At 38.3% G+C, this 23,614-nt stretch overlaps 3 protein-coding genes across 3 annotated transcripts; all 3 read right to left on the minus strand.

The window, feature by feature from the left end:
* Window positions 1-10,157: 10,157 nt before the first annotated feature.
* On the minus strand, window positions 10,158-11,039 carry LOC122053971. Its single transcript, XM_042615856.1, has one exon. It carries the CDS (start codon window positions 10,944-10,946, stop codon window positions 10,464-10,466), a length of 483 nt encoding a protein of 160 aa, XP_042471790.1. The 5' UTR covers window positions 10,947-11,039; the 3' UTR covers window positions 10,158-10,463.
* Window positions 11,040-11,443: 404 nt separating this feature from the next.
* Window positions 11,444-12,076, minus strand: LOC122053972. The gene has a single exon (XM_042615857.1). It carries the CDS (start codon window positions 12,068-12,070, stop codon window positions 11,477-11,479), a length of 594 nt encoding a protein of 197 aa, XP_042471791.1. The 5' UTR covers window positions 12,071-12,076; the 3' UTR covers window positions 11,444-11,476.
* A 218-nt stretch (window positions 12,077-12,294) lies between these two features.
* On the minus strand, window positions 12,295-19,648 carry LOC122052312 (transcriptional corepressor SEUSS-like). The gene is made up of 9 exons (XM_042613782.1): window positions 17,731-19,648; window positions 17,504-17,623; window positions 17,276-17,324; window positions 16,900-17,114; window positions 16,723-16,791; window positions 16,556-16,653; window positions 15,532-15,625; window positions 13,690-13,759; window positions 12,295-13,501 (listed from the first exon to the last, which is right to left on the minus strand). The coding sequence occupies exons 1-9, from the start codon at window positions 18,751-18,753 to the stop codon at window positions 12,717-12,719; spliced, it is 2,523 nt and encodes an 840-aa protein (XP_042469716.1). The 5' UTR covers window positions 18,754-19,648; the 3' UTR covers window positions 12,295-12,716.
* Window positions 19,649-23,614: the final 3,966 nt, after the last annotated feature.

The following is a 23,614-nucleotide window of genomic DNA, read 5'->3' on the forward strand; positions in this document are numbered from 1 at the left end:
CTCTTGACCAAGGCTTTGGCACAGAGGAAGCATGATGGTCACACTAGGTCATTGGGGCTTAGAGCCTACACTGATTGGCACTAGTGCTAGTGGGAGATTGTTAGTTAGAGCCCTAGAGCCAATCATTTGATGATTGTTGTATGGACTCATTGTATCATATTCTTATATATAAAGGCATTTGGTTTTTTGGTTATTATGCTTACTTGTATTTGTGCCAAATAAACTATGTATAATAGCGTCCTTGAGTAGAGGGTTCTTACCTATATCAATCGGTTAGTTGAACCGATAGTGAGATGATATAGGGAGCACTACTCTTAATCATTCCTAGTCGAGTATTAACATTCAGGGACAATGTTAATGTGACGAGACTAGCATGTAGGTCAACTCGATGACTTGATCTCACAAGTCATGGATATAGAGATATCAAGTTGACACATGAGTATGCGTTGGAGAATGTATACTGAATGACCCGCCATTAGAAAGTATCATGGATCGTTGTATGAGTGTCATATACTTTCTCATGTGGCTATTAGTCTGACTACTAGTCCTTGGACCTGAAGTCACCATGGATCCCTACATAAGGAGTTACGTACTTTGGTTTCATCAAACGTCACCCGTAACTGAGTGGATTATAAAGGCGATTACTGGGTATGTAACGAATTATGCAGAGGGATGTGAGTGATGTAGATGAGATCTATCCCTCCTATATAACGGGTGTGACATCGATATTCTTGATAGAGTGAGACCACGAAGTGCATGACCATGCCCAAATGAGTTAATATGAGATATTGAGCTCATTTGATTTAGTGAGTCTACTTGGAGTTCAAGATTTAGATTAGTCAGAGGATGACATGGTCTATGCCAGCCTCATATTGATCAATCTAGATGTCTAGGATAGAAGGACACTTGTCATATATTGTGAGGAGTCACAATTAGTAGTCACAAGGTGATGTTGGATCTCAACATTCTTATAACTTGGGTAGTAATGATGTGTTGCTAGATACCGCTCATTACTTATGCTCCTAAATGGGTTTAGGGGCATTGTCAACGTTACAAAAACCTATAGGGTCACACACTAAGGACAATTAGATGGAGATTAGGTTCATATGATGAACCAAGAGGATTAGGTTCTTGTATTGAACCAAATTAGATTAAGAGTAATCCAAGTTAGGCTAATTGAGTTGGACTCAAGTTGATTCATGTGTTCAATGAGTCTAATTTAGATTATGACTCATTGAATCAATTTAATTAAATGAATTAGATTCATTATATTAAGTTGGTTTGAATCAAATGGTTAGATTAGATCAACCATGAGAGAGATTTGGTCAAGTTTGACTTGACTTGAGAAGAAAGATGAAAGGTCAAGTTTGACTTGACTATTTACCACCTCATTTGTGAGTTGGCAATAGGAGGACTAATGATGATGTGCCACATCATCAAAGCTAGCACATGTGTGTGCCACATCATGGAGGTTACAACCCCCTTTCTATTTAATGTGGCCAGCCACATTAATTGTAAGAGAGTTACAATTGTGGTCGGCCACTCAAAATGAATGAGAATGAATTTTTTTTTTCATTCAAGGCATTCATTTCTATCTTCTTCCTCTTGCTCTCAATTTTCTTCTCCCTATCCTCTCTTGGCCGAACACTTCAAAGGTGCTAGCACACCTTTATTTGGTCTTCTCCACCTAGTTTGTTCGTGTGGATACTTCTAGAGGATCATACACTTGACGATCTCGAGATTTGGCAAACCGTTGGACGAGCGGGATTGCGAAGGGCATCCCATCGAGGGTAAATTCCTTCTCTTAGTGTAGATCTAGGCTTTAGTAAACTCGTACATGAAATTTTGTTTTATAAACTTCGCACGGATCCAGTGGCATAGGAGATTCGGGATTTCCGCAACGCGAAAAAGCGGTTTTTGCGGCCTGAAAATCTCAACAGAAGAATCATTAAGTGATCCAGATTAGATTTTGGCCATGCAAGAGGAACTAGCCAAATTTGAAAGAAATGGAGTCTAGGATTTAGTTCCATTACCAGAAAATAAAAGGATAATCAAAACTAAGTGGGTCTTTAGAAATAAACTAAATGAAAAGGGGGAAGTTATTAGAAACAAGGTCAAATTAGTTGTAAAAGGATTCAGTCAAGTTGAGGGACTTGACTACGATGAAATCTATGCACCAATTGCTAGACTCAAATCAATTAGAATGTTACTAAGTTATGCAACCCATAAGGGATTCAAATTATATCAAATAGATGTTAAGTCGGCCTTCCTAAATGGACTAATTAAAGAAGAGGTGTATGTAGGTCAACCTCCCGGGTTTGAAGACTTAGAAAACCCTAATCATGTGTTCAAATTAAAGAAAGCCTTGTATGGCCTAAAACAGGACCCCAGAGCTTGGTATAAAAGGCTAACCACATACTTAATCTCAAAAAGCTTCAAACAATGTCAAATAGACCCAACCCTTTTTGTAAAAGTCATTAATCAAGATCAGCTTATACCTCAAGTCTATGTGAACAATATAATATTTGGATCAACTAATTCAAAACTCTTACAATAATTCATAACTCTAATGGAATAAGAGTTTGAAATGGGTCTGATAGGACAACTAACATTCTTCCTAGGTCTCCAAATCAAACAAACAAATGAAGATAACTATGTTTATCAACACAAGTATATACTTGAATTACTTAAGAAATTTGGAATGGAAAACTCCAAAGACATTAAAACTCCAATGGCTACCAATACAACCCTAGATAGTGACCCAAGTGGAAAACCTATAAACCTCAAATATTATAGAAGTATCATAGGATGCTTATTGTACCTAACTACAAGTTGACCAGATATCTTATTTGCAGTCAGTATGTATGCTAGCCATCAAACTTGTGCCAAGGAATCACACTTGGCTAGTGCTAAAAGAATTTTTAGGTACTTAAAAGGTACATCCAACGTAGGAATGTGGTACCCTCGAGTAGGCAATTTTGAACTGTTAGGATACTCTGACTCCAATTATGCCGGTTGTAAACTTGGTCGAAAAAGTATAAGTGGCAGTTGTCAACTACTTGGATCATCACTTGTCAGCTGGTTTAGTAGAAAGCAGCACCGTGTTGCATTATCTACTACTGAGGTAGAGTATATTGCAATAGGAGAATGTGTTGCACAACTATTATGGATGATGCACACCTTAAAAGATTATAATCTAAATTTTAAACACACAAAAGTGTTAATTAATAATATGAGTTCAATCAACTTAACAAAAAATCCAGTGCATCATTCAAGAACTAAATACATTGAAATTAAACACCACTTTATCAGGGATCATGTCGCTAGAGGAGATATTGAACTCAATTATATTGAGTCTAAGTCCAACTTAGCCTACATCTTCACCAAGCCATTCCTTGAAAATGAATTTAGCTACTTACGACGACAACTAAGAATGTGTTTCATAGAATATGACTGTTATTTTTCTTTCTTTAAAATAATTTAAAAATTCTAAGGAAAAATCATTTTCTTAAAAATTCCCATTTCCTTAGACTTTTGAAATTAATTTCAGCCTTAGTCTAGATCAAATCCATAGAAAACATGTTCCTATAGACCTATGACTTGAGCATCTCACAGACACACTAGGACTCCCTTGATTGTGTATTCCAAAACTTAGAATGACGTGAGATGCATAGGTCCTTTGCTTGGATTTAAGATGCTTATACCAGTGTATCAACACAAGTCTGGGCGTAAAATACCAAACAGAACAGTAATCAAGTTAAATAATCCATTTTAGTCATACACTAACTGGATAAACTTAACTTGACTAACCAAGTGAACACTCCTATATCTTGCGATAGTTAGTTAGTAACTACCGGTTAGACATGTAAGGGCAATTTCTAAATGTTTGTATTTTTCAAATAATATCATGTCCAAGGGGAGGATATTTGAAGAATAATTTCAACTGTGTTCAAAATTCTTATTTATTTTGAAAATCTAAATGTTTTTCATTACTTCAAAATTTTATGAAACTTTAAAACCTTAAACCTCAAAGTTACCTTAAGATTTTTTTTTTTGAAAAATCCTTAGCTTGATAAAACCTTGGAAATGTAACGACCACCCTTCTTACTACTACTACTCTCTAAGGATGACCGTTACTTAACTACTAACTCTACTTAACCGGTGTGATTAAAAATCACGTGGAAACCCTACCGAAAAATTTCGACAGAATCTCCCCTGTACCGGTGACCATAATCATTAATACATAACATAATATACACAGCCACAGGCGGCTGGAACACATATCAAACACACAAAAGGAATAACATCACCACGCAGTTTAATGAAATCAAATCATGCAAGCAATGAATAGAGGAAACAAAATAAAAACATACAATTAACTAACAGCGGAAGACTAAATGACTCATCTAATACATTCTTAATAAATGACAATCTTAATAAATTCCTAAACTAAGTCCCAAGGCTTCCATAGTCCTGGCATCACACACCATCCGCGCCACCTTGTCGCCTTCCTTGCTAAATCTTCTCTTTTCCTTTATCTGCAGTAAGAGGAAGTGTAGTCTATAAGCAAAATTTGCTTAGTAAGCGCTATCTAACTCACAAAAACTCGATATGCATGTATATAAATAAAAACATGCTAAAACTGAATGCTAACATGTAAAGCTACTCATGCTCATAAATAGCAAATAACAGTAAGCTAACTCATGCTCTTCTAATAGTAAAGAAACATACTGAAAGGCTAAACATGTAAGACAAGTCTATACTATCATGCTAGCATAAAGAATTTAACTCACTGAATTCTAAACACTTTCTGATTCTTATTAGACTTGCTTAAAAACTTATTCTTTTATTTCACTTATTTAAAACTTATTCTTTAATACTTGTAAACTTTTGTAAACACATTGTTTTATTAGTTCAAAAGCTTATACTTATAATACTTCAAAATAATAATCAACTTCTTCTTGGGCCCAGGCATAGTACCATCTTATGCGCGTTCCCTAATAGGTTGGGGTAGCGAGCCACCAATCCTAAAAGAGCAGACCTCGGTCTACCAGGGCCAAGACCTCGGAAATGGTCACCTGGATTTGTTTAACGACAAGCTCTTGGATGTCGGGTACTAGCCTCTTCTTAAAAGTAAAATACTTATAATCTTAATTACTTCTTCTTTAAATGCCTTGGCATTTTAATAGGCACCTTGTGTGCTAAAAATCCCTAAAGTCTCGACTTTGGGATCTACTTAAGGCCTCGGCCTTTTCTTTCTTTTCTTTAGCTTTCTTATACTTGTTCAAGTAAAATACTTGTTCTTATTAATACTTCTAATAAAAGATTGCTTCTTACAAAACTGAAATGTAAATACTTAAACAACCTAGAATTGAATGCTTAAACAAACAAAACTGAATCTGTTTAAGGTCACAAGCAACCTAAAAGCATAGAACTATCTCATACTAAAAAGAACTAAAACAATAATCCATAAAGCAAATCAAACCAAAAACTGAATTTGCTGGAATATCCATAAACTGATCATGCCCATTAAAGTGACAAGGAAGAACTTAAATCTGTGTTATTAATCAATCCCACATGCATTCAAAACTATAATAAAAGAAAGCTGCCGAAACTTAAAGAAACCACAGCATAACCAATCCTAACACGTCTAAATTTGATGTACTAATCATAAAGGTGAATGAATTCAAATTACATTCTCAAGCTATACCAATCATCTTCTTTCTTCCTTAAATACTTATTTCATTCCATCCTACTTGTGTGTCCTTTACATTACGAAATAGGCCACCTGGAATGTTATCTATACTTAACCCATAGTTCTACATATTATTGGAAGAATTAAAGCATCAAGGAAGTGAAGAACATGCAGTATGGTATATTATATTGGTGTTCCTCTTTCATGTTGCTCCTCTAATTGACAATGCTTAACTAAGTTTCTTTGGATATAAATCTGATACTACATGACAATCTGATGACTAGAATTCGGATCATAGCCATTGAAACAACCAAGGTACAAACTGAAATCTAGCTTGCTAAACTACAAACTGAAAATTTGGCACAGCTGAAACTTTAAAAGAAACAATCGAATCCCTTTTAGAAATGCTACAACAGGACACTCAAATTGCAACTACTCGGCAATACATGATCCGAAAACACAAGAAAAACGATTTGCGACAGCAACCCTAATCTATCCTTCTTCACAGGACAAGTTCGGAACACAAAAGAAATAGAAATCCGAAGCTATCTTACTGCAGGTGAGTAAGCGACTTACCTATCCTTGGACTCAAACCGAGAAGAAAGGAAGGTTCTAGAGTTCGGGCAGCTCAAATTCCTGCTCTTCTTCGTGCTCACAGCTTCTCCTCGACGAGAAGTGGAGAAAACCCCTCGGAGAACTTTGGCTGGCCGCCGGAAAACAAAGCCTGGCTCGGCTGCGATTTCGCCCAAGCAGGAATCGCCCGCACAGCGCCGTCGCGAGAGGAGAAGGAGAGAAAGGTTTCGGTCACGGGATAATTAATCCCTAACTTATCCCTCTTTTATAACCTAAAGTTTATGGCTTAAGACTATTTCGCTCCTTATCTTTTCACGAAATACTCGCGGAAGAGTTGGTTGGCTACGGTTTTGACCAAGTCAAGGGTTGCGGTTTCGAATCCTCAGCCGCGCACTTTTCGTTTCGATTTATTTTCAATGTTCCTAACTATACCTTATATAAATTTGTTCTCACATCTAGTTAACAAATCGAGCATGGCACGGTTGGTCGGGCCGAGTTTTGCTTGGGCCGAGGAGCTCGGTTCGAAACCCAGCTTCTTCAACTTATTTTCCTTGCTATTATTCTCCATTACCATTTTCTACATCATATACATCTTATCTCATATATTATAAACAAAACTTGTTTAGCTCAGTTGGTTGGCTGACTTATGTTAAGACTCGGGTTAAGCCCGAGGTCTTGGGTTCAAAACCCAACTTCAACATTTTTCTTTTTTTTCTTTTTTTTTAAACTTCTTCCTCTTGTTAAAAATACCAAACGAACTCCAAAAATTGCATAAAAATACTCTATAAATTCCTAAAAATCTCTAGAATTTTTCTAAAATATTTCTAGATTTTAATAAGGTCTTTTAGAACTCTAAATCATGAAATTTGGGGTGTTACAGGAAAGGTTTTGAACAGTCTTTTTTTCTGCAAAAGTTTTTTTTACCTTTTAAAACAATGGAAGAAAATAATTCTATATTTTTTTTATAAATTTTGAAAATATTTTCAAATTATACTTTGAATTTCCTTATTCTGAAATTTGTTAAAGCTTATTATTTTTGAAATATATTTTGCAAAGTACTTTCCAAACCACTATTACGCTATTTTTTTTGAAAGTTAGTATATTTGAAAATTACCTTGAAAGTTTCTTAAAAGTTATTTAAACTTTAAAACTTTAGTAAATGTTAACTTTTAAAACCTAGTATCAAACTTCAAAACTTTGGAAAATGTTTTAACCATTGGTTTTTAAAAATACCTTGAAATTTTGTAACATACTCTGCAAAATATTTTTCAAAATGCTTTGGAAAGTTTTTTTAAAATATTTCACAAACCTTTTAAAACTGTGTTCGAAAATAATCTTATTTTACTTAACAAATTCTTTTAAACTACTTTACAAATAGTATATTGCAAATCTAGTTTTTCAAATAATTTGTATTTGAAAAAGTTGAATATTCTTTCTCTCTTCCCCCTAGTAATCCTGAAAAATTTTTTATGCCAAAATTCATTACTTTCACTAACTACTTTACTTAGCACATTTCTTGACTCATTTATCTACTCATATTTTTTGATGAATGTCAAAGGGAAGGGTTAGGGCTTAAGTTAGAAAATAAAAAGAAAATAAGAATAACTTAATCCTAAAATGATTAAGAGAATAAAATAAACTGTCTCAATTTTTGCTTCTCTTAAAAATCATTTCCTATACTTATTTTGCATATCTTTTTCCTAACTTAATCCAGGTTGTGATTGCATCAAAAAGGGAGAGGTTGTTGGTGCAGTTTGCACTAATAGTCTTACTAAGATTTTGATGAATGACAAAGTGAGTTAAGTTAGGTATTGTTGTAATCTAATCACTTTACCAAGTGTGCAGGAGTTAACTAGATAGGTCAATGGGTCGACCGGATATTTGGTGCGAAGTCCAGATACGTCAATGGGCCGACCGGATATCTGGCAAGAAATCTAGACAGGTTGATGAGCTGACCGAATATCTAGCATGAAGTCTAGCTGGGTCTGCGGACCGGACAACTAGCAAAACTGGTAAGTAAAGGTAAGTCACTGGAGGAGAGTGGCTGAGGAGGCGTCCAGGTTAAAGGGACAGTAGGTGTCAGTCCAGGTTAGGTCCATTTTGGATCCGTAATCTGAGACATTGACTAGTTCCTGGTCTTGGGAGGACAGGAACTAATTACTACTCATTATTATAACTGTGCTAACTTTGTTTTGCAAGGAAGATGTTTTAGTTTTGGACTAACATCTTTTTGTAGGACAAAAGAGCAAAAAAAAAACTTCAGATGAACAGTACCCGAAGGTGCCTTCAATGTTGATGGAAGGCATTTTCACACTGTTCATGGAAGGCGCCTTCCATGCCTTGAAAGCGCCTTCCGTAGAATGAAATTTGGACTTCGTCGCAGATAAGAGCCAGGATGATCGGGATTAGATTTCTCGGGCTGGAGGTGCCTTCAATGGCTATGGAAGGCGCCCTTCAAGCCCTTTATAAGGATACTCACCCAAAGCTTTAAACACAACACTCATACAAGCTTCTACGCATCCAAAAGGTTTTCCAACTGCTCCAGACTCCTGCTACGACTCTGCTGCGAAGCTGTTGCACTCGACTACTGCTCTGAGGATTTTGGATCGCGACCGGCAGACCGACACACGAGCTTGTTCACATCAAAAGTGTTGGTAACGGAATTATTTATTTGTACTTAATTACTACAAAAGAACAAGTGTAGTGTGTTGCACTTGTTCCGCCTTTTTGTACTCGATTTTCTCTTCCGGAGTTACTGGAAGAGACTTTTAGTTGATTACCTATCGATAGATCCGCGGGATCTGGGTCTTGGAGTAGGAGTCGTCAAAGGTTCTGAACTAAGTAAACCGCCTGTGTTTTTCTATGTCATGTTACTTTCGACTTCGTCCGTATTTTCCCCTATGTGTACTCGTGTTTTTAAAATGATAAAACAAGTTTTTTGAAAACCACGTGATTCATCCCCTCTCCCTTTCACGTGTGTATCGATCCAATAGTATTTGTTTAAATCGACATCTGAACTCGAAGTATTTCTAGGATTACCCTAGGAAGGGCAACCTAAGCTTCTAAGTTCTCTAAATTTTCATGGTATATTTCTTGTCTTTAAGCTTTAAAAGTTGCTTCTTCGAGGAGTCCAAAAGGAGGTTTAGGTTGGCCTTGCAAAGGGCCAACCTTGTGGAATTGAATAACTGTATAGAGGGAAAATTTGGCTATACTTTCACAAGTGCTTATAATCGTTAAGATTGTTAACCGGATACAATTACTATCCCATTCCCGTCACATTTTCCGGCACCCCTATGACCTCCTTTAGCTTCTAACTTAATTCATAAGATACAACATTACTTGTTCACGATTCTTTTCGATAGACCATTCTTCTTCCTTATGCTGACGATAGGACGATAAGAGATGATACTTTGCAAGAATGAAGATCTATGAAAAGAATTATCTTCCCTAGACTATTCTTCTTCCTTAATTGATGTAAAATTGTCTCCACCCCATCAAAAACTAGTTCAATTGAGGAAGAGTGACTAAAGATTTACCATCATATTAAATACCCTCTTCGGTACTTCTCTAATTCTCTTATATCTTGGAAGGGTAGAAACAAGTAATTGTATCCTATCATATCGAAGAATACCATGCTATTACCACTTGAAGCGTTTATGGCTAATACTAAAGACATGAATGTACATCTTGGTTTAAAAGAATGCACAGCTCTTCGATCTCCACTACCTATGATATTGGTCGCCATTTAGACTTCTTCTCTATTCCACCAGGGTAGAAGAAAAGAGAAGAGAAGAGGAAGTTTGTTAAAATAGTTTGGTTCACTGTTTTATATTTTGAAAAAAAAAACATTTGCATATACACACTAAACTTAGATTTTGTACCAAGTAAAGCATAGTATATTCTCTGCGACAACCTCTGAGCAACCGTCTCTCCTACAAAATCTTCATTCAACAGAATTCACCAATTACAGTTAATTTCATGCGACATTCGAATTGTAGATCACTCTATTTTGAACTCCTTTCATGTTGGAACAGTTAGAATCTAGCGATGCTAAGTGATAGATTGATAGATAGATCAGGTCAAAGCGTTGACTCTGCGTGTGTTCATCTTTGGGGGAAATTAGTCAACAGTGAAGAAACAGCAAGGCAAAGAAGTGAAAAATACAGCAAAACGGAGAGCTGCCTGCGGTTCAAATCTATAGGTGGTGATCTGCTGCGGCGGAGGGGCCTCTGCTGCTGTTGTTGTGGTTGTGGTTGTGGAGGAGGGCGAAGAAGCTGGCGGCGGCGCAGACGCCGGCGACGAGATTGCCCTCGCGGAGGAGGATCTTGACGGCGACGGAGGAGATGTCGGCGGTGACGCGGCGGCCCTCCATGACGAGGGCCCGTCGGGGCTTCCCGGCGAAGGCGAGCAGGACGAGGACGGTGATCCAGGTGACGAGCGTAGCGGGGATGGCGACGGCGAGAGCGGCGCCCATGGAGAGGAGGCCGAATACGGCGCCGTAGAGGACGGAGGCGTAGAGGGCGGGCCAGGGGGAGTCGGCCGGGGCGGCGGCGTACCAGGAGCGGATGGAGACGAGGAGCGACCACGAGAAGGAGAGGAGGAGGGCGTAGACGAGCAGGAAGAAGCAGACCCAGGTGCGGCGCTTGCTCAGCGCCGCCATCAGCAGAGACGTGGCCATGGCGAGCTCGATCGGTGGCGCCGCCGAGTGAAGATCTCACTTTACTCTTCTCTCTCTTCTTCTTCTTCTCCTTCTTTTTTTTCTTTTTCTTTTTCTTTTAATTAACTTTTTTTGTGATTTTTTTAACCTTCGAAATTCAATTTTAATAATTTATTTTTATGTTTACTCAAGAAGTGGGGAGAGGTACGGGGAATTCCACAAAGGTATCCGATGAGTACCGCGGCCGCTGCCCTCCTGTTTACATCGACGGACGTCATTTTGCGGACCGAACCGCAAGGTGAACCGGGTTTACCCCATGGCTCAAAGGTTCTGTTAGTGGCATAAAACTTTTTTCATAAGAATTTGAAAAAAACAAATGGAAAAAAAACTTTAAATTGGTGAGCTAAAATGAATTAAATTTAATAGAAAGACACAAAATTGATAGTTTTTAAATAAATATAAACTATTTGAGAAGAAAAGGCAAAAGTTTTTTTTTCTTTTCAAATTACAAACTCGATTTTCATATACACGTATTTTGCACGCTAATTATCTCAAAAATTGAGATCGTTATAAAAAGAGGTAGAGTAAATGGAAGAATTATTCATGTGAATCGATGTTTTCTTTGAGAAAATGTCTATGATAAGAGGAATCATAGGCTTCTTCTTTTTAGGTGCTTTCATCTTCCTCCATCGATCGTCTTCCAAATCCCACAAGTTAAATGTTCGAGTTAGAGTTGGCAAGTACTCTATGTTCTCCAACTCCTCATGCCATCGGTCACTTTGAACCCCTTTAGGACTCTTCCCTCCTCTAGCCTCCTCAACCACTATTGACTCGGGAACTTTCTTCATAAGTTGGGCTTTGAGAGCGGCAACAATCACCTCGGTCTCGGCCTCCCTCTCCTTTAGCCTTAGCAATTCGCGCTTTGTCTCCTTCAACTCTTTCTCTAAACTCCTAAGTGAGTTGAAGATTATGACTTCATCTTTCTCGTGGACGAAACGAGAAGGGGGTGAAGAGGAAGCTGAGCTAATTTGAAGACGAGGATTTCCCGTGAAAATTCGGCCTCCCAAGACTGAAACTGCCTCCTTGACGGAGAAGAAGGCAGACCGAGTGTCCACCTCCGATCGCTCTAAAGCCATGGCAGTCATAGGAATGCTGGGTCTTCCAAACAAGCGACATGCTATCCCTTTATTGGGGGATGAAGATATGTATGGTCTCTTTGCTTCTACTTCAAAGACTTCCACTGATTCGAGTAAGCTCGAAGTTAAATGAGAAAGGAAGTGAAAGAACCTTGCGAATGCTTCAACACTTTCCAAACCGACACATTTCACTTCTCTTGGAAGTGAACTAAAAGTTCTTTTATCACCAACCATAATAAAATACTTCTTGTTGCTTCATTCTTAAGACATTAATTGTTCCGATACAATTTTCTCTATGAGAAAAACACTTTATGAACACCATTACTTGTGCACAACATCAAAAACCACTCTCCTAACACTTGGGAGACTATCTCGCGTTACATATTTGAAATAGAGGAATGGCTACACTCGCATACACGGGTTTCCAATTGATAACTAGATGTGTCTTGCTCGCATCATACCCGGTAAACAGCAATATATTTGTGAAAATTAGAAGCTGTGTGAATGAAACTAGAAAAAAGGATGTTACATGTTATCTTTGGAAGAAATTAGCTGAGCAGCGTTCGAGCGGGGCGTATAGGTTTTCACTATCTTTGGTGACACGCAGCACGACTATTCATCATCTGACGAAGCCACTTGTGCACCGAGCAAACTTCTATGGAGAAGACTTCCAATCGAATTGTAGATTATCAAACTTGTTAACAGCTTCTAACCTGTCCAATAGTTGGTTATTCAAATCTTGCGATTGACGGTTAATAGCTGTCGGATCATGAGGAAGTGGAATTGTTCCATGCCTCCCATTCATAACCATGCCATTAGTTGTCATTGCTGCTCGCATCCCACTCGCTGAAGCAGATGTACCAGTTCCATACAAAGCTGTGAAACCAGTCCCCGCGTTCAAGCTCGGTGCCATTGCACTCAAGGTTGGATGCATCCCATTAATTGGCTTCATATCGGTTTCCATTGGGTTCACATCATTCAACTGTGAAGACATCATCAGTTCTTGTAGAATTTGCTGGACAGAGCTCTGTGAATCATTCACATCATTTTCTTGTAACATAGCCAAACTTGCAGAAGTAGTGCTCAGGTGAGTAGCATTCTGTGAGATCGAAACTGGGTTGTTGCTACACGAAGGTTTGAAAGGAGGTACCGAATTCGATGAGCTGGCAGAAGGAATCTGTACATTATTTCCAGCGTATGGGTTGCTCAAAGAATTCATCTGCTTTTCTTGCTCAGTACTCATAGAATTTTGGGGGGTACCAACAATGGCAGCAGCTGATGCAGATAAAGATGAAGCAGCATCAAGGGAGTTGTTCGTACCAACGTCATTGCTGGCCGCAGAAATTTGCAAACCTGCGGCATGCATAGAGCTCGGATTGTTATGATTTGCATTCTGATCAATGATTTGCTGTTGTCTTCCAGGGAAGTTAATCAGGCTTTCTGGCACACCAAAGTAACAAAAAAGGTTAAGTTTAAGAATGACTAAGTTACAGGAACTCTCTCAAAACTATTGGCGGTATACAAGGTTTAAATCTCGAGCTACGGTGGAGTTTCAATCTTTAAAAGGAATGCTACGATTTCGATACTATGTTGATATTCCAAAGATAAAAAAACATAAAAAAGTTTACCTATTGGTCCAACTCCAGTTTCTTTGCTATGATCAATCAGATCCTTCATACTGTTGACCACTTCAGATATCTAACAATGCCCGAAGTAAAAGAATCAATAACATTGAAATGCCATAAGTACAACTAGCGCGTCTAGATATTTCAGCAATACAATTAAATGAGGAAAAGATAGCTTACAAAGATCCAAAAGGAGATTCATAGAAAGTAGCAATTTAAGATTTTAAAAGTATCAAAATAATATCACAAGAGAATCTAGTATTGCTATATCAGAATTGCTGTCAGACTAACATTATTGCTGTGGGCATTATGTTCTTTATCCGAACTTTTGCAGAAATACAATCGAAACTAGAAAAGATGAGAAACTGTACTCAGACAAACAGCGAATCATGTCCGCACTATACTAGATCAACTTAGAAACTAAAAACGCAAACGTTCTTTGACTTAATGGCTAAGGTATAAAAAAATAGAGCTAAAAGATTGTGTATTTAAAACTATGCCGAGCATAATGTCAGTGCTAAGGCAAAGCCTCCCCTCCCAATGTGTTGCAAGGAAACCAGTTTTCAAACAGACATATATCTATATGGTTTGCTGAATAAAGAAGAATTTAAATCTGCCGAAGCACTAACCAACTTCCGGCAATCAAGTTGCGTTGGAGGACAACGTTAGGGGTGTTGAATGCAAGGTTTAAAATTTCAGTATCTGGTACCAATTTTATTATGGGTGGAACAATATGGTAACGGTGTCAATTACTATCGTACCATGTCAATAAAAAATGCCAATGTTGAAGCATAGACGACAGAGTAGTTTTAAGGAAACAGCTTTCTCCACTTTGCTGGATCATAATACTATGAAAACAAGGTATACCTTCAATGTGAGGCACCATCTGAATCGTCAATGCCGATCGCACATTCCAAATATACCTATGTGGAACAACTTCTGCCAACGGACTAGAACGGGGAAGGTGTCGGATGTGTTGAATCCAAGATTTATAACTATGTGCAATGGACCAAAATATGAGACTAGGCAGCACAGGAAATTTACATTGTACTGCCAGTGCAGCTCCCGCTGCTACAATGTCACTAGTGTCGCAAAGCTATGGTGATCATCTTGGCTAGCATGAGTGGAGATAGAAGGAATTGGTGAGATTCCAACTTGTGACCCTCCAAATCATAGGGAGAGAAAGACAAGGGGAGATGAATCTATTAAACACGAGAAAATGGAAATGCCAAACCGACAAATAATCAAGAAATTATTGAGAAAACCATCGCCGAGGAAGCAGTGTAAGAAAATTGTTTCATCGGCTCTGCAGAAGAACCAGACATTGTTTGATGTTGTGTTTGTTTATATATCAATTCTACCAAATGCATCTTTCGGGTTAAACATATACTTTGTATATCTATAGGTTTAAACTGATCGTATACATTCAGATAGCATATGCTACATTATGGTAGGAAATGTTATAGCATAGCGATACAATTAAAATAAGCTGGATTATACTTTTAAACTTTTTATTCAGACAAATAAGTTCAGATGTTTTTTATAACAAAGATCAAGTAAATCAACAATCCATTACGATTAATATGCATAAATTAGATTAAAGCACAGCTTTCTAATCAATCTTCTAATTAAAGTACCAAAATAAGGTTGAGAAATTTCTCAAGTTTAACTAAAAGTCAAATAACCATTAGAAAGAGGCCAAAATCATATCCACGAGCAGACAACACAATCTCACTGCAAAATAATTGTAAAACGAAACTAGCATCGGACTATAAAATATCATCTAAGAAAAATATTGTAAGCAATTAATAACTTCAAAGAAATACAAAATATATGACAGTCTACCTGAAGGCACCTAACATATCTTTTTGTATACCCTAAATCATTTACCAATGGTACTTCCAGAGCTTTGGCCAATTGACGAGCAGATGCTACAAACCTATCACAAATTTCACATGCATTCTGTAAGAATTACAATTATGTATATGCATGCGTGCAACAAACCTAAAGGGCGCAGAATTTAACACAAAGAAGCTCTAAGACACCCATATCTTGTTTACTTGAATATGCTAACATGTGCAAAGTATACAATGAGGTTGAAACAAAGGAAAATTTGCTAAGAATCATTCATAGCATTAACAAGGTATTCCAACTGTTATTTTCCACTACCTAACCAGAAATGAAGACGCAAATTAATTGTGCAAGTGGCAAATTCAGAATCGTAAAAAGAATCCTATGTAGAGAAACTCATACATAAAATGGTTTCTAGTTTTTGCTAGTCCTGTAATTAAAGCACTATCTAACATTTATCCGATGGTATATATTTGATAGCAATATAAATTGCATAAGCTCAATACAGATATGTTGAGACATTAAGCAAATTTAAAATGTCATATAGATATAAACTCATTGTTTACTATGGTAAACAGAAGTAACAAAACAGGAAGCATCCAGATAATTTACTAAAGTGCAAAAAAATAAAAAAATAAATGCAAGGACCAACAAACTTCCAAAAGTATCTATTTGACTATAGAGTAACACAAGTACTACTCTAAATGATGTCATGAAATTATTACGCAGATGGAAAGATCAATCTCAAAATTAGTCCTAATGTTGAGGAATTCCTATAAAATGTGTCCCATCTATTTTAGAAATGTATAAACATAAAACACAATATAAAGTACTACCCGATATCGGTAAGATCTTGATCGTTGCATTACATACTGATATAAGTTATTCAGAGAAAAATAAACAGAGAACATAAGTCAAATGCATGCACACGAAAGCTCATTTCACAGGTAAAATAAGATAATTTGCTAAACTTAAAACAGAAGTGAATATTAAGCATGGAGCATGAGACTGGGCTTACGAGTTACAAGTGTTTTGTAAGTCCTGTATTGGTAGGCCTGATGGTGCATTTTGAGTTGCCGCCTGATACCTTTGTACCACAGCACCAAGTTGGCTAACCTGCTCAACAAGATTACCAAATATGTCAGACGAAACTTCAAGAAGTCAAAAGAAAGATGGCATTTCAACCTGAGGAATGATTACTCTCCGAGGAACAAGCTCCTCATGGCGCCTAGCGCAGAACTCCCATGAAGATATCTAATAAAAGAATATAAAATAGTCATAGCATATTGGAGGAAGGTTTTCAGCAGTATCGAGTTGAACAACTAATACTAGAACAGGTAACCAGTTGCAAATATAATTCACCTTTAGATCGGGATTGAAAACAATCCGGAGATGGCCATCACGCACTACTCGTAATTGCTCAAAGACGCTCTCCTGAATTGCCTTGGAGTAATCCAACACAATTTGACCCAAGGCATTCTGATACTCACGGGGCATGTCAACATACAGAAGTTCCTCTAAGGTGCCACTAGCATATTTTATTTGGAAGAGCCTCGGTAAAACCTCGACAGTAGTTTCTGCATACCAAAATCCAAAAAGAAATAAGTGTGAGTTCTCGAACAAGAATTTAAGAAGCCATCAACCTATTATCACCATTAAGAGTTTTGGGTCCTATTATAGTATGACAACCAGAACAAACCACAACATCCAAATCAAACAATCAAAACAAATAGCATACCAAAACCACGTCCAGGTTTATGGGTACATATCTCACAGTGCCACACATCCTACAGAATTCAGCCAATATGTACATTGGTTAAGGAACATGACCATCATAAATAAACTGAAGATCTTCAAACTAGATAAATTGATACTCCGAATAATCATATAATCAATTTTACACGGATAGTTACCACCAAAAAGGAATCTGATAAAAGAGCAGGTTTATAGACTAATGAATGAAAACCTGTGGCAAAACACCAGTAGTTTGACGACCAGTTCCATAAAGAGAGACGCACCACCTCTTCTTCGCATCCGGAGCAAAATACTCAGCTACAAATTTTCTCCAGAATTCAATGTTGTTGTCCTGCATTATAATTTTAGGACATAAAACAAGGAAGGATAAGGAAACTTGTATCCTCCTCCAGTTAGGAGTATGAGCAGGAGATTATTAGTAAAAAATTATATACCCACCTGTGGTCGGTGTTGCTGATGGTACATATACTGGGTTAGCCTCCGAGCACACATCCCTGGCTCATACATTGTTGATTTCATTGCAGTTCTAATTGGTAGATTTTGTTGGAGAAGCTGTTGGTGCAGCTGACTTCGTTGCTGAGGTAGAGTTTTAGCAATCTGCTGCTGTTGTTGTTGTTGCTGCTGCTGCTGCTGCTGCAACTGAAAAATCCTTTGTTGCTGCAAGAAACTCAATTGTGCAGCAGCAGCATGAGAATTTTGCCTTGATAACTGAAAAATATGTTGCTGCTGTTGCTGTTGCAAAAACATTGATGGATCTGAATGTTGGTTTTCCATTTTAACAGGACCCAAGCTTCTTAAGGCTTGTAATTGTTGCGGCTCCATTTTTACTGTGCTGATGCCACGAAATGTTTGTAATTGCTGTGATGGACCAATATGATTATTAGGGCCCATTTGGGGTTCCAACTTAATGGAACCCATTTGTGGCTCCAACTTAACAGGTGCCAAGTGATTCAGGTTACTCAATCCTCCCCGAAGAAGCTGCTGTTGTTGCTGCTGACTTGGTGGAAGAGAGAACTGCTGCTGGAAATTGAGCACTGCATCAATTTGAAACTGTGGTTGGTCCGCAAGAACTTGGCTGCTTGAAGGATTCTGAAAACATTGTTGTTGGCCCTGGCTTTGGGTTGCCGAAGCTGTGAATGACAAAGGATTAGTCCCAGCAGAGATAACTGTATCAACGGCACCAAATCCACCATGCTGCTGAAGATTTGCTGGTGGTGAGGAAAGGCCCCCAACAGGTCCTCCGTTCCCGAATGAATTGCTGAGAGGTGGGACATTTGATATACTACCAAGCAAGCTATTGCTGTTAAATTGGGAGCGAGGGGACACCAGAGAAGAGAAAGGAGGTTGAGATGGAACTGAACCAGGCTGGGATCCTCCAAGCAAGCCTGAATTTGACCGGAGAAGAGAGGGGTTAACTGACTGAGCGCCACCGATGGAATTCGAAGACCCTGATGGAATCATGGTTTAAGATGATGGCAGCTGATGTGACACTATCACACTAAAATGATGCTTAGATTAACATAGTTCTACAGATAAAACTTCAGATCAGTTATCAATACAAGAGAGTGAAAGAACTTTCCCATCCAAACATATGACGAGATGAGGTATTCCATGCAGTTGAAAAGAAACAAGGCAAATGTTTCAGTTCTCCATATACTGCTAGAGTCCACTCAACTAACTCTGAAACAAGCGAATCTTAACTAGAAAGAAGAAATCTCTCTGAAACCCACCCAACCTCTCCTTTCGCTTCCCAGAGCAAAAATATAGCAAACCGAAGACGAGAATCCAGGACCCATCCAAATGTGAAAAAATAATCAAACCAGCATGGCATAAAAACTAGATCTTTCTTCAAGGAAGAAAACCAAGGACCTTCAAAGAAGTTAAAAATCCAATCTTTGGCCCGTTGATGCTTCCCTCACATTAATCTCTTCCTCTTGGCCCGTTGGAATCTGAAGTAGAGCCGCCACATCGACTCCGACAACGAAGACATCCCAACGCCAGTCCGAACGGTAATAACACCTCTATTGAGCGGCTCGGAGTCCAAAAGCAGTCGACTTTCTCAATGATACCAACGAGAAGAGACAAACAGGACGACGGGCGAGAAACCAAGACGAACTTACCACCTTCTTCCCACTCCGTCTTGCTTCCGCTGCGAGACTTAGGGTTTGTGTCAAATACAAGGAAAAGCTCCCTCCTCTTTCGATTTCGGTTGAGCCTTCAATTGAGAGGAACAGTGAGAGATCTGCTCGTGCTCCTGCGGGCGTCAAACATCTCTTCCATTTGGTTAATTCCACGACATCGCCTCCTTGCTTTCTTCTATATTCGTTCGTTTGCTCTCCATGTGAAGTCAACAGCCGCTGCCGCTTCCTGCCATGTTTATGCTATGCATGGCCATTAGCCATGAGCCATTCCGATGAGGGGAAACGCATACATGACCCATGCGGGACGGGAATGGCCGTCTGGCGCTGGTGAACGGTTTCGATGGGCTCCTTTCCCAGCCCTTGGACGGCTACGGATACGATCGCATAGGCAAGAAACACGAGAGCGCACGCATGGGGTATGATGAAGAAAGAAAGTTGTAATGCTCGTATTCGTTGTAGCCCCTGGAATTCTCTGGAATTACGAGTAGCCGCGTGTTTTCCTTTTGCCAACCAACTATTTGTCATTTATAACAATTATGGATGATTTTTGTTAATTAACTTAACGGAAGAAGAATCAAATTAAATAAAGAGCACATCTTTTAACGCTTAAAGGTGGTACCCATCTTGGCGACGCACACAAACTCACCCGTTGTTAGGGAGGCAACGAAATCGAAGGACCCCACATTCCGGTCCCCAGGTAAGCCGACGGGTAGAGGGAATATTATACAGATAGATATTCCTACTAGATAACTCCAAAGCAACTGACGGCGCTTCGTGCTATTTCCAGAATTTTATCTAATATTTTATTTTAGGAAATACCATTTCGCCTTCCGCAACACGTGTCATCCCCCCATTCGTTGATTCGTACAGTGCCATCTATTCACTTGAATTGACGGAACTGCCCTCAAGCCAGCGACCGCATCCATGGCATGGGAATTGCCATGGTATGCATGTTGGATGATGTCGATGGCATGGGCGAAATCCATGCGCATGCCATTTCGGTGGATGTCATTTCTATGCGGATTGTTTTCCTCGTGAAAGATTTTTTTTTATGCCGCTTATTTTTGTTGGCACGTGAGCTGTACGTTAATCTTTAAAATTCCTTTGTTGGGTAATTATACTTTTTGAGAAATAAATAATGTGATTTTAAAAATTATTAAAATTTCCCTTCTTTTGTCATTTTTACACATATTTTTCTAATTATCTTTTTGAAAAAAAAAATATTGATGTATCATCTTATTTTTCATTCTTTTCTTTAAAAAATATCGGTGAAAAAAAATTATTTATTTTAATAAAATTATAATAATTTTAATCAAAATTGATATAATGTGATCTTGAATTAATTCAAGAACGATTAAAATTATATAAATTGATCAAAATTACACTTTGATTAAAATTCCTTTAACTTAATCAAAATTACTATAAGCCAAAGCTACTACATGTCTAATAATATTGATCCAAGATTACTACTATAGTGTTGAATTAGTTTTAACCAAGTGTTGACAGGCGACTCATATTTGGATGAGGTCAATGCGATGGATGTTATGAAAGAAAAATCTATTAAGATTTTTCGTAATAAAATTCTGTTACGATTTTATATGATAGAATTTTGTTACAATTTTTCATAACAGAATTCTGTTGTGATTTTTCATAATAAAATTCTGTTATGATTTTACCGGGTTTGGGGTTTGTGCATTATTTATAAGGGTCATTGTAAACATATTGTACAACAACAATCATAAAAATCATGTAATGTGATTCTCATGTGTAGAGAGAATTCTAATAAAGTTTTGACTGTTTTGTGGAGTAGCCACGCCGCCGAACCACGGTAACTTTTCTTCTGTCTCTTCTTTTTCTCCTTTCTCATGCTTGCTTTATTTTTGTGTATCTTTGTCTTCAGAGGTGTTGCCTTCTCTTTGCACAACAATTGGTATCAGAGCTACAGATTTTTGGTGGATTTCTTCAACATGTCGGGGACGACTTCTGCGAAGTTTGATATGGTGAAGTTTGCCGAAACCGAAAACTTTGGATTATGGCAGAGAATAGTCAAGGACTTGTTGGTGTAACAAGGCATGGTGAAGGCGCTAGAAGAAAGAAAAATTAGAAAGCATGGAGAGATCAGATTGAGAAGAACTTCAGGCGAAGGCAGTAGCAACAATTAGACTTTGTCTTATGGATGACATGATGTACCATGTCATGGGCGATGAGCCACCGGTGGTAGTTTGGTAAAAATTGAAAAACTGGTACCTATCAAAGTCATTGACAAACAAGCTATATTTTAAGCAGAAATTATTCGGGCTGAAGATGACAGAAGGAACCAATCTAAGTCAGCACATCAACGTATTCAACCAGATTGTAAGTGATCTGAAGTGGGTTGATGTGAAGATCGAAGATGAAGACAAAACGCTGATGTTATTGAATTCTCTACCTTCATCTCCTACGTACGAGAATTTGGTTACTACTTTGATGTAAGGAAAGGAAACTCTCAAATTAGAGGAGAACACAGGTGCGTTGCTAGGTTTTCACCAAAGGAAGAAAACAAACGATAAAGTTTTTTAAGGAGAAGAATTTGTGGTAAATAGCAACCAAGAGCGTGGTAGGAGCAAATCTCGACATGGATTGGGTAACAACGGCAAGACTCCTTCTAAGTCGAGAAGGAAGAAGGTGATCACGTGCTACAAGTGTGGAGGCAAAGGTCATATCAAGAGAGATTGTCTAGAGATAAAGAAATATGTTGCAGAGAATAAAGGTAATTCGACAAAGTCTGCAAACATAGTTGAAGAAGAAAATTTAGAGAGCGGTGATGGAGATATGTTATCAATTATGTCAAGTTCGGAGCAGCTGACGGATGTTGGATCGTGAAAGTCGATAGAGGGGGGTGAATATCGATCAAAAAATTATCGTAGCGGAGTGCACAACGGAAAAGTAAAAGAACAATGCTAACAAGAACCAATTTACTTGGTTTAGAACCTTGGTCGACTCCTACTCCAAGACTCGCACTTGTCAGAGTGCTTTCGTTGGGAAATCACTAATAGTTCATAAAAGATTTATAAATTTAAGTACAAGAACTTTAGATAAGAAATACCGACAACAATAGTGAAAAGGAAAAAAGAGCACGTTGTCGGAGAAGCTTTGTAGCGTCGCAGGGGCACAACGCAGTAGAGCAGATGTCGTTGTTGTATTTTTGCTTCAGGGTGAGACCTTATATAGGATGCTCTGGGCGCCCAGATCCCTTCCGGACGCCCGGACCGTGACGTATGTCCGGCCAATCAGCGTGCTCCCCATGACAATAGGATAGACTTTTTTGCCTCCGAGCGCCCGACCGATCCTGGGCGCTTGGACCAACTTCAGGCGCCTAAACCACCTTTCTCCAGAAAATCCTTCTCCTGCAAAAAAGAGTTAGTCCGAGGTAAAATAATAGTTTAAACTACCCTGCAAAATAGAAGTTAGCACAATAGAAGAAGAGTAGTAATTAGATTCCGTCTCACCGAGACCGAAATCTAGTCAAGATCTCAACTTAGAGTTCCGAAATGGTTCTAAGTTGGATTGGCGCCTAAGTTCCCTAATCGGGAACGCACCCTCACCAAGTCACTCCCCTCAATGACTTACCTTAACTTACCTGCCAGACGTTCAATCAACCCGTCGACCCGTTTGAACTTCATACAGCTATCAGGTCAGCCCATCGACCTAGCTGGATTTCATGCCAGACATCTGGTCAGGCTGTCGACCAGTCTGAGCTTCGTGCCAACTATCAGGTCAACCCGTTGACCTAGTTGGACTTCGTGCCAGACATCCGGTCAGCCCGACGTTGACCAGTCTGAGCTTTTCCTGCACACTTAGTTAAAGTGTTTAGATCATAATGAAACTAACTTAACCTACTTTGTCATTCATCAAAATCTGGGTTAGACCGTTAGTGCTAACCGCACCAACAATCTCCCCCTTTTTGATGCAATGACAACCTAAGTTAAGTTAGTGAAAAATATATGTAAAAAGTAAACAATAAATTAGGATGGTTTTTAGGTTAGGGTTTAGGATTTGATTTTTGTATTCTGTTTGTTAACTAACTTAAAACCACCTAACCCTCCTCCTTGGACATTCATCAAAAAAAGAATATAGAATAAATAAATGGTTAAGTCAAAGAAAAAAAATTTAGAAAGAAATTGCGAATCCGAACTAAAATA

This window comes from Zingiber officinale, chromosome 3A (genome assembly GCF_018446385.1).
Source record: "Zingiber officinale cultivar Zhangliang chromosome 3A, Zo_v1.1, whole genome shotgun sequence".
In the NCBI taxonomy this organism is placed as follows: domain Eukaryota; kingdom Viridiplantae; phylum Streptophyta; class Magnoliopsida; order Zingiberales; family Zingiberaceae; genus Zingiber; species Zingiber officinale.